The 14,242-nt window shown below is 40.9% G+C and overlaps 2 protein-coding genes across 12 annotated transcripts in view; both read right to left on the bottom strand.

Moving 5' to 3' along the window:
• The window catches only part of PRKG1 (protein kinase cGMP-dependent 1), a 653,626-nt gene extending 649,393 nt beyond the window's left edge, over positions 1 to 4,233 (bottom strand). Inside the window, exons 1-2 of the mRNA XM_083443672.1 lie at positions 3,779 to 4,233; positions 2,323 to 2,416 (exon numbers count right to left, since the gene is read on the bottom strand). The gene's annotated coding sequence lies outside the window, so the exon portion shown is untranslated. The remainder of the gene's footprint in view (positions 1 to 2,322; positions 2,417 to 3,778) is intronic.
• Positions 4,234 to 7,306: 3,073 nt separating this feature from the next.
• The window catches only part of SGMS1 (sphingomyelin synthase 1), a 66,461-nt gene continuing 59,525 nt past the window's right edge, over positions 7,307 to 14,242 (bottom strand). For all 11 annotated transcript variants that reach the window (XM_083443704.1, XM_083443713.1, XM_083443707.1 and 8 more), the window contains 3 exons: positions 11,454 to 11,607; positions 9,573 to 9,739; positions 7,307 to 8,941 (listed from right to left, as the gene is read on the bottom strand). In XM_083443704.1, the coding sequence (XP_083299830.1) occupies positions 8,762 to 8,941; positions 9,573 to 9,739; positions 11,454 to 11,607 (501 nt within the window). In that variant the 3' untranslated portion in view covers positions 7,307 to 8,761. The remainder of the gene's footprint in view (positions 8,942 to 9,572; positions 9,740 to 11,453; positions 11,608 to 14,242) is intronic.

The following is a 14,242-nucleotide window of genomic DNA, read 5'->3' as shown; positions in this document are numbered from 1 at the left end:
TTCAGATATAACAGCACCCCAACCTCTGCAAGCAGGCCTGTGCAGAGCGTGTTTAAGGTCTGGGGCATGAGTCTTATTAGAATAAAGTTATAAACTCAAACAAAAAAACAGCTTATAATTTACTGGGATGCTTTCTTAGGGAGGTCTCTGATTTTATGTGGAACACTAGTGACACCCGGTGGTTGCTTGTACTCATTACAGCTTTACTTTTTTGAACAGTCTCTCCATTGCATGCAAGAACAGACCTAACAACCAAGGTCTAGGAAAAAGGAGTATATCAACAAGGCTTCAGGGTTTTTTTGGTGTTGTTTTGTTTTTCTGCAGAAACAGGAATGGCAGCAACAGCAGCAGCAGCAGCAAGTAAGCACATTTCTGACCATAGTGGCTGTAGAATACAGGGCATCAATCAAGTGTAAAGATCACAGTTTAATGATTTCCAGAAAGGAGCAGCCAAGTTAGGCATGTCTGGAATGTACTTCGGCACATTTTTGAAAAGGGAATTATTGGGGTTAATGCTATTCTAACACTGTCATAGTACTAGATCTGTTCCACAGAACTTATGCGTTACCTAGCCCTCACATACAAAAGGGAGCATTTTTGTTATCTCATTGAAGTAAGTTACTGTAGCTGAGCAACTTCTTCAAATTCTCCCACCAGCTAAACCTGCCCACTGGGTTCTGAGACAGGGCCAGCCATAGCTTGGTGGTAGAGCATCTGCTTTGCATGCCAAAGGTTACAAGTTCAATCCCTGGCATCTCCAGCTAGGGATGGGAATGCTCTTTGTCTGAAGCCCTGGGGAACCACTCACTGACAGTCGGTGTTGACAGTACTGAGATGGACCATAATATCTAAGAGCAAGGAAGCTTCCTATATTCGAAATGTCCAATGCAGGACATTCTATTGCCTGAAGCAAAGGGCAAGATGCCACCCTCTCATTCTACATACAAAAATCAAGCAGATTGGCAAATTAAATCATATTTCAACACTCTAGCAATGAGACAGTGTCTTTTACCACACCTGAAGGCCAACGGCTAGCTTAGTGGGTGCAGGGCAAGCCATCTCCAAGACAACAGCGATGGACAGTTCACATTCAATAGCTGTACACTGCTATTGCACAAGAAGTTTTTTTTAAGAAAAAAAATCACTTCAGATCTGGCCCCAACTCTCCTTTATTTTTTGGATTCCTGGCTTGTTCTTTTCATGAGCTCATTTCTGCTTTGGGCTTTCTGACACAGAATGTGCAAATGAATTCCGTCCCCAACTCCAACCCCTAGCTGACGGATAAAAAACACGTACCCTTCTTTCAGGACACCTACAAATGCAACAGGTAGAAAAGGGCGTTCAATCATCACGTTGTTCCTTCTGTCTTTGAACCTGAAATGGCTATTCATGCATTCTGCTTAATGAATAACTTATCCCTAGAAAATATTTTTGTCAGTAATAATTGGGAGATAATATCCAAGAATTCCCTGCGCATTATCCATGCACACACAGAGAGATTGAAAGTGCCAATCAGTATTATGAACATCTACTAAATGCCTTCCATCCTAAACTCTTTTTATAAGGAAGTTAAAATAGAATCCAAACATGGAAAAGTTGGGGGAAAGCGAAGGAGAAATGGATAATGACACATGATCCAGGTTTAGTCTTCTGCAATTGTTAAAAGCCTTGGATGGGATTCATATAAAGAAGTTATCCAGCTAGTTTAATAGGGCCCAGCTGAGCATTAACGCATGGATACAAATGAGTATTCAGGTTCACATTTGCAGTCTCATTCATTGCACATCTGTAAACCTGCTTGTGCTATCAACATCTCTTGCTAGATTACATGCTGCTTGCAAGCCTGAATAGGTAAGATAAATTGACATATGGAGGTAGCTTGTTCCAAAGAGAAGAAATAGAAAGCAAAAACCGTCAAAGATGCAACATGAAAGAACAAACCTTAGGCATACGTAAGGCAGCAAAAGGTAACAGGGAAACAGATGCCTTGTGACAGGTTTCGCCAGCCTTCTAGTGCTGGGAAGTTGCATAAACACAAGGTCAAAGTCTGCAAAGCAGAATAGAAGGAAAAGAAGCCAGCAGGTTTTTCCCCATGCAAGGAAGTCAATGGTCAAAGCATGAGAGCGCTTAGGAAAGGGTACAGGTCCCCTCTCTGATAAGACTAGGTTATGCATTTGAGGCAAAGGCAAAGATTGACACACCTGCAGTCCTCGGGGTGTGGGTGGGTGTTTATATATCTGTATCTATAATCCTCTTAAGTGAAAAATTCTCAACAGAGAAGAGCCTTTTTAAAAAGCAGGAAGTCACCAGAGAATTGCTCACCTGAGGCCCCATGAGGCATCATTATGAATTACTTGCTCATTTCCTGAAGTGTTGGAATACTGTATTTCTCCTCTGCAAGGAAAGTGTGAAAAGCCTGGAATAAAAATGCAAACAGCCAGATGTCAAATTGTAAGATGATAACTGACTTGGTGCATAGCATTACACAATGGATAACCTGCCAACATGCAGTTGTAGCCAGCTAACCTCTACACAGAGTAGACCCTTCAAAATGAATAGACCTAAGGTAGTCATGTGGGTAAAAGCCTCAGCGCCTAGGGCTTGCCGATCGAAAGGTCGGCGGTTCGAATCCCCGCGGTGGGGTGCGCTCCCGTTGTTTGGTCCCAGCGCCTGCCAACCTAGCAGTTCGAAAGCACTCCCGGGTGCAAGTAGATAAATAGGGACCACTTACTAGCGGGAAGGTAAACAGCGTTTCTGTGTGTGGCTCTGGCTCGCCAGAGCAGCGATGTCACGCTGGCCACGTGACCTGGAAGTGTCTCCGGACAGCGCTGGCCCCCAGCCTCTTAAGTGAGATGGGCGCACAACCCTAGAGCCTGTCAAGACTGGCCCCTACAGGCAGGGGTACCTTTACCTTTTTAAGGTAGTCATCTCCATTAACTTCAGTATGACTAAGACTGTACAGTACTCAACTGAGGGTGTGATAGTATATCTCTTTTCAACCACCTTCATTGGCTTCCTGTTTGCTTCTCTACTGAATTCAAAGTGCTGGTGCTTATTTATTTACCAAGTTTTACATCCTGCCTTCATTCAAGGAATTCAAGCTGATTGCATGGGATTCCCTGTGTAACTTCATCAAAAGGGTTGCCCCATGATCCTTCAGATCAAATTTTCACTTTGGAAGTGGTGTTTGAACTTGCCAGTAGCTGGGGGATGCTGAAATGGCAGTGAAATCCAGGGGTGCTATTATTATTATTATTATTATTATTATTATTATTATTATTATTACCAACTTAGGCTTGCTTACCCTACCTGGAGAGAATGGACCTTGCCTTTTTTATTATCCAGGATGCCCTACTTCAATGAACACTATGTGGGTGGGTGTCTCCTTAGAGATGGTTTGGAAATTTCAGCTGCTCCAAAATGCTGTTTGGGGTCAGTCAGTCAGAGCATACCATGCCCATATTGTTACTTCCCCCTCATTTCTTTATTGTATTAATGGCAGGTGTTACAGTTAAAATGCTTTTGGCACTTCACAGCTTAATACTTTGGTTCACGAGCGAGGGACACTTTTCGTCAGTTACCCACACTATTTCCAATTCTACCACTGAGGTACTCCAATTAGTACCCAGGGAGCTACCGGCTTGTTACCGGCTTGGGAATCTTTTCTGAGAAAAACTCTCTCCTCCTGACTGGAATGAGACCCAAGGAATCGGTATTCCCACAGCTTCTACCTCTCCTGCCTCAGACTCAGCCCTTCAGTGAACTCCTGTCTGTTTACCTTCCTCAGACACTCAACGCCATCTTCCTTTCGAAGCTGCGAGGCTCTTTCCTCTTGCTGTCGACGGTCTCCTCAGAACAATTCAAATCAAATTCTCCTCAGAACAATTCAAATCAGATTCTCTCAGACAAACCCTCTCCTAATCCCCATCTCCCATCTCAAATCGAGCCCTCTCTCTCTCAAACTAAACCCTCTCCCTTCTCTGTCCCTGTCTAACTCTGTCCCTCAGAAACTGCTCCTTTTATTCTTCCCTCCAAAGTGCTGTTCCACAAATACACCCCCCCCTCTGGCTAGCAGTCTTGGTGGTCATCAGAGAGAAGCTCCAGCCATCTGGGTGCAATTCTGAAGGACTTCATCACCAGACTTTGGTCTGGTTCTGCTGTCTATCACAAACACTATTCGGTTGGTGGTTATATGCAACAAGACCTTCTCAGAGGTGGCCTCACAGCTGTGGAATTTCATCCCATGTGAGGTCAGGCAAGCCCCGCCCCTGGATAATTTTAAACAGGCCTTTTTTATGGCCTTCAGAAGCTAATTGCAAATATTGCTGTATAAACGGCATTGCGGCCTAGTTTCTAAATAGACTATTTGCTGTTTCCCTGCTGGCTTTTAGAAAATACGGCACAGATATTTTAAATGGTTTTAAAATGTGTTTTCAAATATAAATCATTGTCAATTAGGGTTTGATGTGTGGAGAAATTACCGTTTAAAATGTGTTTCCTGAGACAGGGTTTTGTTTTTTTTAAATAAAAGTTTGCTGTGGATGTGGGGTTATGTGAAGGATTAAGTTTAAAATACCATGAATCTGAGGGTAGGTGGCAGTTGGCAGCTACTCAGTTGCAAAAAGAATGGTCATGGAAAAGCGGGTTCTTTTTATATGAACCAAGAGGATTGTAAAATTTCACTGGGTAGAAATTCTTGGTCACTTGTTGGACACAAAAAAAGTGGTCTGGTGAGGGGGTAGAATTATATGCCCCTCAAATCTGACTGGTTGGTTGCAAGTGTAGGCTGGCTGGAACATAAATAGAACCATTCTCAATGTATTTTTTGCTCTGCTACACATTTGAAAAGGGCGTGTTTATTCTTCCATTGCTGCTGCTGCAGCTGCTTCTGCCATTTTCATCCCGCACTATTTCAGTTACTTTTGAGTTGAAATCTGACAAACTTTTTTTGTGCTTGCTTTGCACCAGGAACCTGTTAATGCAATGTCGGGGTTATTTGCAATGAATAATACATTGACATTTTATTCTCCTGAGGAAACAACTTTATTTTGAATTCTTTGTTTTGGTGTGCTCATTTGAGGCTGGAACATTTTGTACACTTAGCTGCAGGAACCAGAATAGCTGGTTGCACCCTTCTGCTCCACTTATTAGGATCCCAGCAATAAAATTGTCTAATTTCATACATACTCTCGTATGCCCCCCCTTTACTGCTGATGTAATTATTTTAATTAAACTGCCCTGTTCCCACAGGCTCAGGCAAACTTACTATTAATAAAGCAATATTTCCTTTGCTTTTTGCTTATCCTCATCGTTTACTTAACCTCCCTACAAATACTTTTCATTGAAATTATTTTAAACAAAATCTGAAAAATTGTCCTCTGCCCCCCCCCCCCCCGGGGTGGGGGCAGGAAAAATGAAGCAGGCACTGAGTAGAATGTGCTGGTTATTTTGTTCCTATCAGCATCCTACTCGCTGCATATCGAACCAACAGCAATCTCCAAAGGCAGCCACAGACAGGTAGCAATGCCAGTAGCCCAGTCTGAATTTAACCAGTGCTTTGGCAGCCTAGCAAAAGCTGGTAAAAGTGTTTCTAGAGACCAATGCTACCTGGGTAAGCAGAAACATTGAATCACAGAGAACACCCAAATTGCATTCTTACCTTTTTTAGCTCTCTCCATATCTTCACCCCATCTTTGTACCATTGTTTCCAGTTCTATCTCTCCCCATGAGCTTCAGTCCTCCAGTTTGAAACCAGCTCAGCCACCAGCTCTACCTACTCTTCCTTGCTACCTCTCGTGCCTACTTCCAAGAGTATCTAGCGAACGGGTAGGTGACGTGGTGCCCTCCAGATGTTTTGTGGACTACAACACTCATCAGCCCCAGCCAGCATCACCAATGGGGAAGAATGATGGGAGATGCACTCCACTGGTGATATTCCATTAAATATTTGCACCAGTGCAATGGGGTTTCCTCCCTCTCCTCCCCTCCTGTGTGACCTGAACCATTACCAAATCTGCTCTGGAGGGTTGGAGGAACCCCCAGTACAGATTTTGGGGATACATGGTGTATGTGAGAACAGTCTATTGTACAAGGAGAAATCTTGCATTGGGGGAATGTTCTCCTTATTGTTAGGTTGAATACAAGCCATTACACCAAGAAAGCACCACGTTGGCTACCCCTGATCTAGATAGTACTCCCTTTTTGTCTTTATTCAGATCCCCACCTTTAAGCTTCACCTTGCTGGTAAAACCTTTGGCCTACCCTCTTAAGTCACCATAACCAGCTAAATTTTAAGCTGTGTTTTTATCTTGTGTTCTCATCCTGTGAACCACACTGGGATCATCCTGTGAACCACACTGGGAAGGGAGGTATATAAATATAAATAGTAGCAGTAGCAGCATCTAAAGTACATGTATTCATTCATACCCACCCCTTGCCCCTTAACATCAGCTTCTCTCAGCAGAAGGTCGTCTTTTGGGCTTAAGTCTGTACAGCAGCACATAGACTGACAAGATTTCAACCAGCGCTGGCAACAGGGCTCTATATTGTTACAAGTTCCTTAACATACATCCCAAGCTGCCTATGGCTGGAAACGAGGATACTGGACTTTGATGGGCTACTTGCTTCACCTAGTGTTCATTGCAGTTTGAATCTGAAGCTGCAAGCAAGAACTGTCTGCAACCAGTGCACATAGTTGGTGTTTGGTGTTGCCGCAGTCATCCCCACCATTAAGGAGAAAACTCCCAACTGATGCAGCAAGCTGAAGAGATGAAATGGCACAATAAGAGCATTTTGGAAAGCGGATGAAGACGATGCCACGAAAGAAATGCAGGAGCCAGGTGGGAACACTCAGTAAGGTGTCGGATAGGTGTGAAAGCATGAGATCCACTACATTTAGAACAGGTTTAAACATATTAAAATTCTGGCCCCACTTTCAATAAGGCACAGGATTCATGTTTCTTTGTTTTTCTTTTACCATATACCATTCCTGCCCCCCTCCTTTTTAACCCTGTTACATTATCCAGAGACACAGAAAGAGAGAGGGAGCTAAAAGTATATTGTTTATGATCAGAGTGTAGGTTGCTTTGTGGACAAAAGGAACTACTTTTAACTATATAGTTACCGAGGGGTAAAGAGAAAAATCAGATATTGTTTGTTTGCAGAACTCAGCATAGCTAAAATTGTACAATCCTTCTAGCAAAGCTGAACATTTAAAGCCAAGTTTTAAAGCCAAGCCAAACAGAATGAGCCCCACAAAAAGCCAAAGCCAACACAGATGGCATTAACGTTATAAAAAAGAGACTACTTGTTTAAAAGCCTTTTTATTTTCCTTCACCATTATTGTTTTACAATACAAATTTCACCTTGTTGAACACACAAAAAAACCCTACAGAAGATAACTCTGTTTCACGTAAAATACAGAATGAATATATATATTTTTATATAGATAGATAGATATATGCTTCTTCATTCTTAAAAAACTATTTTGTTCTGCACATTGGCAAGTATAGGATAGAATACTTCCTCCAGACACAATATGTATGGCAGGACTGAAATTTTAGAGTTACATGCAGTTTCTGCACAATTTTGTTTTCAAGAAATCAATTGTTTTTCAACAAAATTTTCATTCAGGGATGAGACATTGTTTATAGTTTGATTTTTGATTTGCTAATCATTTGGAGAGAAAAATAATCTTATAAAAAGGAATCCATAGCTGTTTTCTTGCTATAGTTAAAATCCATGTATGGAATGGACAATAAAATAATTTAAGAAGCAAATTTCACTCTAACATCTCCACAATATGTGAAGACTTGATTATGGTATTTGGTTTTTCTTCCAATTTAGTCATCTGAACATTGCAAGCAGATTCCCAATTTAATTTAGATATAAAATCAAAATTTAGTAATGTATACAATACATATAATATTTGTTTCATGGAATACTTTATTTTAAATTAAAACTTGTAAAGACTGCCTACTGACCATACTATCAAGACAAGAAAGGCACTAGAAACAGATACATCTCTCTCCCAAGAAGCTTTTTTTTATTTTAACTCTTTTCTCTGACATGTAAAAATCTTTTTTAGATTTTATTTTTACGCATATCATTTTGAAAAATAAAGTTAGGAAATACTTAGAAAAATCACTTTACAACAGAATAATTTTTTTGCACTTTTTGACACTGTCACTGCAGATTTACAAAATCAAAGTTTACCAAACCTTTCTGTGTCTATCATTAGTAGCTTCAGTGAAACAGGTAGAAAGATTCCTGTATATTATTATCCCAATCAGGTATTTAGAAACCTTCATATAGACATTTGCTAGAAAATGGCTTACAGCCCAATCTTTGGGGCAAGAGATATGAAAATTATGTTTTCCCAAGAAAATAATACGCTTTGTTCCCAGACGAGACTGGAAAGACCAGAACTTATGATATAAAAGCCTCTTTTTCTGTTTACGCTGCTGCATCATATACAAAGAAACATGGTGATGAGCAATGCAAATCCAAAATCTATTAACAAGAAATGTATACAGTGCATGATAATTTACGGTTTCCTTATTGTTGTCCATCGCAGATCCTTTGGAGAGAGAAAAAGATCACAGTGCTTACCAGGTAAGAGACTAGATTACAGTCAAGGTAATGGTTAAAAGGTAGAGGAAAGGGAGCAGTTCAGTTTTTATGGCATCTCTTCTTGCGGAGTTCTTAGCACTTTTGGACAGTTCTTTTGCCATCTCTTCGTTCTTCTTCTTTTTTGTAGCTGTTATGTGTCATTCACCAATCTGCTGTACTTAGGCTGTCTACCCAGTCGGAGAGCTTGCCAGGAAAATGGCCAGTGGTAAGAGCGTGGGACAATGCCCGGAACATTCTTTTCAAAGTACTGGAAGGGTCTATACCACCACACTCGGGCAAGGAGGTTTGTCTGGGAAGCTTCTTTTAGCACCTGCAAAACAACAGTGTTTACAAATGAAGCCTCAATAAAGGAAAACCCACAGGCAGCAGTTTATTTGCTCTTCCAATATATTTCATGCCTGAAACACATTATTAGGGTCCCATTATGACTACTACTTTTTGGGGCTGGGGGACAGAAGAAACACAGGGGAGAGCTTGCTATGTACCCCATCACACCAACAGAAAAGAAGAGCACAACAGAAGTGGCACATGGAAACTATGATTTAAATGTGCTTTGCTTCAGGAACTCTTTTTCCTTATCATACCTTATTATATCTTGGGAAGCAATCAATGTTTTTGCATACTATCTATTAATAATGGTTTCACATCTTAGAACATAAAAAAAACCCCTGTCCCTGACTGTTTCACAAGTAGGAAAGCACCGAGCAGGAAGTACTTAACATATTCAGGACAAGCCTGAAAGGCAGATATGAGTAGCCAAACTTGTTTGAGCTTGTTGCTTCTCACTCTCCCCCCAAGTCCCCTCCTCATGACAGAAAGTGTGAATGCACACATATATATATATTGCCTTCCCAGAGGGTCTGGATAAAAAATCAGATCCAGTACAAGAACAAATGTATTGGAATAGGTCAGCTTAAGCTATTGGGGGAAGAGAGACTCACTTGTTGGTTGGCCATTGTGTGATACCACCAGAAAAGTCTTGTAGTGATGTAGTAAGCCACCACCACATCCACAGTGTAGTGGTCGTGAGCCAAGAGGATACAGAACATCCCCACTAAGCTGAGAGTCCAACAAACCCAATGATACCACCAGAGTCGCCGAGGTGAATCTGAAGGCAAGGAAAGGTGGAAAGCATTAATGCCATGCACATAGCACATTCTCCTTCACAGGATGAAGAATTAAACACAGTATCATAAGCTGAACATCTTCAAATGGGATAACCCCCAGCATTCTGTGGAATGGAAAGAGGATAGTAACAATATCATATATATCTGTGGCTTCAGAACTCTAGCTGCCATTGCCTCCCTGAGAATGTAGAGCTCAATTTAAGCATGCATTTCTTGTTTACTTACTATTGCTATCATTGTCACTACAATTTATTACCTGCCCTTCTTCACCCCCAAACCCCAGGGTGGGTTACCACAATTAAAACACAGTATTAAAAGCAGTTTAAAGCAATTTAAAATTGCCAGACACACTTCTGTTGGAAGGGAGTTTCACAGCCTAGGGTCTGCCACAGATAATGCCTCTCCCTGGACCATCACCCTCCAAGCTTCTGAAGGGTGCTCCCTGTGGAAGGGTGCTCCCTCCAATGATCTTAATATCCAAGGCAGTCTGTAGGGAATGAGGTGGCTTTTTTCCAGGTATTTGGGGCCTAAGTCATTTAGGGCTTTAAACACTAACATGAACACATGAATTGAGCCCAGAAACTTACTGGCAACCTGTGCAGCTGTTTTAAACAGGGGTCATATGAGATCTGAAGGGAACCACAGACCACTGCACTCCCTCCATCTCTCCCTCAATAATTGTTATCAAGCACGGCTAGCAAAGTGGTCTGAAACCAGACTGGAATGGATCCAAATAACCAGCTTCCTCCAAGCCTGCCTGAAGCTGGACTGCCACCAGCTTCTTGAGCACCTTGGCGGAATGGGATGGGGTGGAGGAATGGGGTGTTTGCAGGCTTTATCAATGGTGTTTCAAATATATGCAATTTCACTTACACACGCAGTGCCTCAGAACATAAATGGGGAGTTGCCTGTATACTGTACTAGTTTCCACTTTTAATAAGCAGTTATCAGCCATAAAGCATACAAAAACAAAATTGAAAGAAACAAAATGAATGGGAGGATCATGATTCTCCAAGAATTACAAGTGTATGGGTATTTATTGATGCTTCAACTCTGCAACTGGTTTATAAACGGCTAATACTGAAATTTGGTAACAGAGAATTAATCATGACAAAGGGAACCAAAGACTTAGGCTAATCTTCTTCCAATCTCAGTTGCTTTAGAGTTGAATTGGTTTTCCCATTAATCTTGGCTACAGATCAGAAATGACTGAGCCAGCCACACCAGACCAGCAAAACTGTATTAGCATTCAGATGTGATGTCAGGTAAAACTTTTATTCAGCAACTATTTTCCTTGGAAAATACATTAACATAGACTACACTCCAATCCCAGCAAACAAATATTATTAAGATGAGATGTGCCTTTCCTTTTCCCCCAGTTTGTTTTACATCGTAAGTTGTTGTTGTCATAATAAGAGAAGGATGAGAATGCTGTGCAATGAGTTTGGATAGAAGGGCTAAATTACATTTTAATCCCATTGTATGTTCCTCTAAAAACATGCTCAAAGGAAGGCTAGCGTTCTTTGTTAAGAGTTTCTGTGTTTACTTTCATTGTTGGATATTTATTTCCACTGACATACTTTTTAGCAAAAATATCAAGGTACAAAGCGCTAACAGCAAGGCAGTATTTTACAGTGTGTTCTCATATTAACCAAGATACATTTTTTAGTCCGAAAGTGAAAAAGTCAAACTTACACTCTTTGATAAATAAGTATGTAAGTGTTAGCATAACTGTGTGACCGCTGAACAAGTAGTCACCACACAGATCGTGTGATCCTGTGATGGACAGCCCGCCTCCAGCAAGCATCTTCATTATCCTCCTCATGTGCGATTCCCAGTCTCCAAAGAGCTGGTGGAAGGAGAGGGGGGAGGAAACATCAGCACATATAGAATAATCTTATAAAAGAAAGCTTAATTTACATTCAGAACCTGGCAATTAAAAAAAAAAAATCTTATTAGGCATTAAAACTCTATACTACTTAATGTATCATAGCATTCAATAAATAAATATCTTTTTTAAACACACACACACACACAATCCTAAGAAGCCAACAACCATGTCTTTGCTTTCATGAATTTTTCAGCAAGGGAAAGGCTTAAGAATCGAAATAATATCACTTTAATCATTTCAACTGCAAATGCATGAGTAATTAAAAATATAGGGTTGTATCGAACAAAGCCATCCCATTAGCGCTAGGACTTCTGCTTGCATAATTGGATTTCTTCTCCTTTGCTCATACCTTCCCTGCGCCTCCCTCCAAATCAGCTCCAGAGGGTTGAGGAACCCCCTGAACACATTTGGGAGGCATTCAGAGAGAAGAACTCCCACTGCACAGGTGCTAGTAGTATGACTTTGTTTGATACAACCCAAAGCCAAAAAAGCAAATAACTTGCCCAGAACCATCATTTGCTAGGTCTGAATAATTTGGCGAAAGAGAAATCAATTGACATCTTCTTTAAATAAGCTTGTTGGCTGATAAGAAATGGCTGACATGCATGTTATCCTCCGTGGCTACTATGTACATAAGGCAAGATCCAGCCAGTGTTGCACACTTTTAATTGCCAATGGTCTCACATGTTAAACACATGCCTATTAAACATTATAAATCTTGCCTGAAAAATCATGATATTGGAATTCATAAAACATCTGGGATTCACATTGGCTTCTGAGATCATTACTCTCACTGCTATTACATTTCTCTCTCTCTCTCTCTCTGAGATTTCCCTCTGCAACAAAAGGAGCTAAAGATAATTAACAGGCTGTAAGCAGCTCACCTCCAATGACCATGCCTGGGAGCATATCTTAACAGCAGATAAATGGCCATTCAGATACAATAAAATAAAACTAGCAAGGAATAGCGAAATGTTTATAAGTGCTCCCATTTAAAATCCTGTCCCTGCCCCCAACCGGGTGTGCATGGCTCACAATGTTAAATGATGCCCATTACTGTGTAGAAAAAGTGTTCCCGCTCAAGCCATGTAAATGGGTAACTTGTCTGTATTCTCTCAGTGGCTATAAAGGCATAATTGAGAATGGTTTGTAAACTGTGGCAGCACACTATGGAATGAAAAGGAGAGATCTAGAGCTCCTCCTAGAAGAACAGCTGTTCAATCTGGTATCTAGCACTTGCCTTCTATAATATACAAGTGCTGGAACATAGACAATAAACCAATAGCAACCATGTGTGAGATGTTCCTTATAAGTACCATGGCTTCATATTATTTCAGCCAAATAGTAATTAAACTTGTCAAACTGCAATATCCAGTGGAGCCCTGCAGGCACTAACTCTGTATGATTCGGGTCAAAACAGATAAACAGGAAGCTCCAGCTGCCTCTCACAAGCTGCTCGCCATCATCTTGGATTCCTCTCACCCCAACATTAGGTCTACAAAATAAGAAGGTTCACCTTTGGATATACAAGTATATACAAGACTTGGTCTGCAGGATTTGTACATCGACACCAATGACTGTTTTGGCATCCAATAAAGACCTACAGGTCCACTGGAATAGTATGCTAACCCTTGACATGGTATATTTAGGAGCTCCTCTTTCTCTATCCCAGCCATCCAGCTGTTGTGGGAGCCTCATCTGCTCTAGCTAGCATAGCCAATTGTCAGGGATTATGGGATCTGTAGTTCAGCATCATCTGTAGAGCCACTTCTCCTTAGGTTTGTTTAGAAACAGGGAGCTTTGCGATGGCAAGGCAAACAACGGACAAGAGATTCACAAAAACCTTGCTGCAAATGGCATGCACAGTGCTTGAGAAAACATTATGCAGTGAAGAATATAACTCTTTCCCGTTATTGTGTCTGCCCTCTATCATGCAATGAAGACTTCTAGAGGATTGTTGAGGCTACTCCTCTTCCAGTGACGGAGTTATGGCATGTTTGTGGGATATTGTGCAGATAGCAACGCTTGCATGTATATAATCCGAAATGCCATTGGTAGAACAAGGTTGATGCCAGAGATAGCAACAACAACCTCCTGTCATGCTTGCTTGTACAACCAACGGACCTCATCTGTCCTGCTTGGTGAAAATCACTAAGCATCCCTAGTGCTCTACTGCATGGTATAAAAGTAACAATTGCCACTGAAGATGGTAGTCACAAACAATCCCATAAATTATGAACCAGTCTTTTGCATTTTCATTTCAGGGATGGTGACTTGATGGTTGCAACTCAGCTCCTGACTACCCTGGCTTTTCAAGGATTTTTATTTATTTATTTAGCAGGATTTATATACTGTTTAATCATCAAAACCTAAGTGAGTTACAAAATTTACTAATAAAACTCAGGTATTCCAACACAAAGTTAGCCTAGAGGTTTTCAAAATAAAATCAAAGAGTTTTTAAAATAGGCATTGTAAATCAAACTACATGTTTAAACACATGTCAAATGCATGTCTCTAGGCAGGTTCCCTCAAAAACAAACAAAAAACCAACCCTTTCTAGTGGTTGCTGAAAACAGTACAGCAAAAGCACCTG

Source organism: Podarcis tiliguerta, assembly GCF_965153285.1.
Source record: "Podarcis tiliguerta genome assembly, chromosome: 5".
In the NCBI taxonomy this organism is placed as follows: Eukaryota; Metazoa; Chordata; class Lepidosauria; order Squamata; family Lacertidae; genus Podarcis; species Podarcis tiliguerta.
This window is presented reverse-complemented; position numbering and strand designations above follow the sequence as displayed.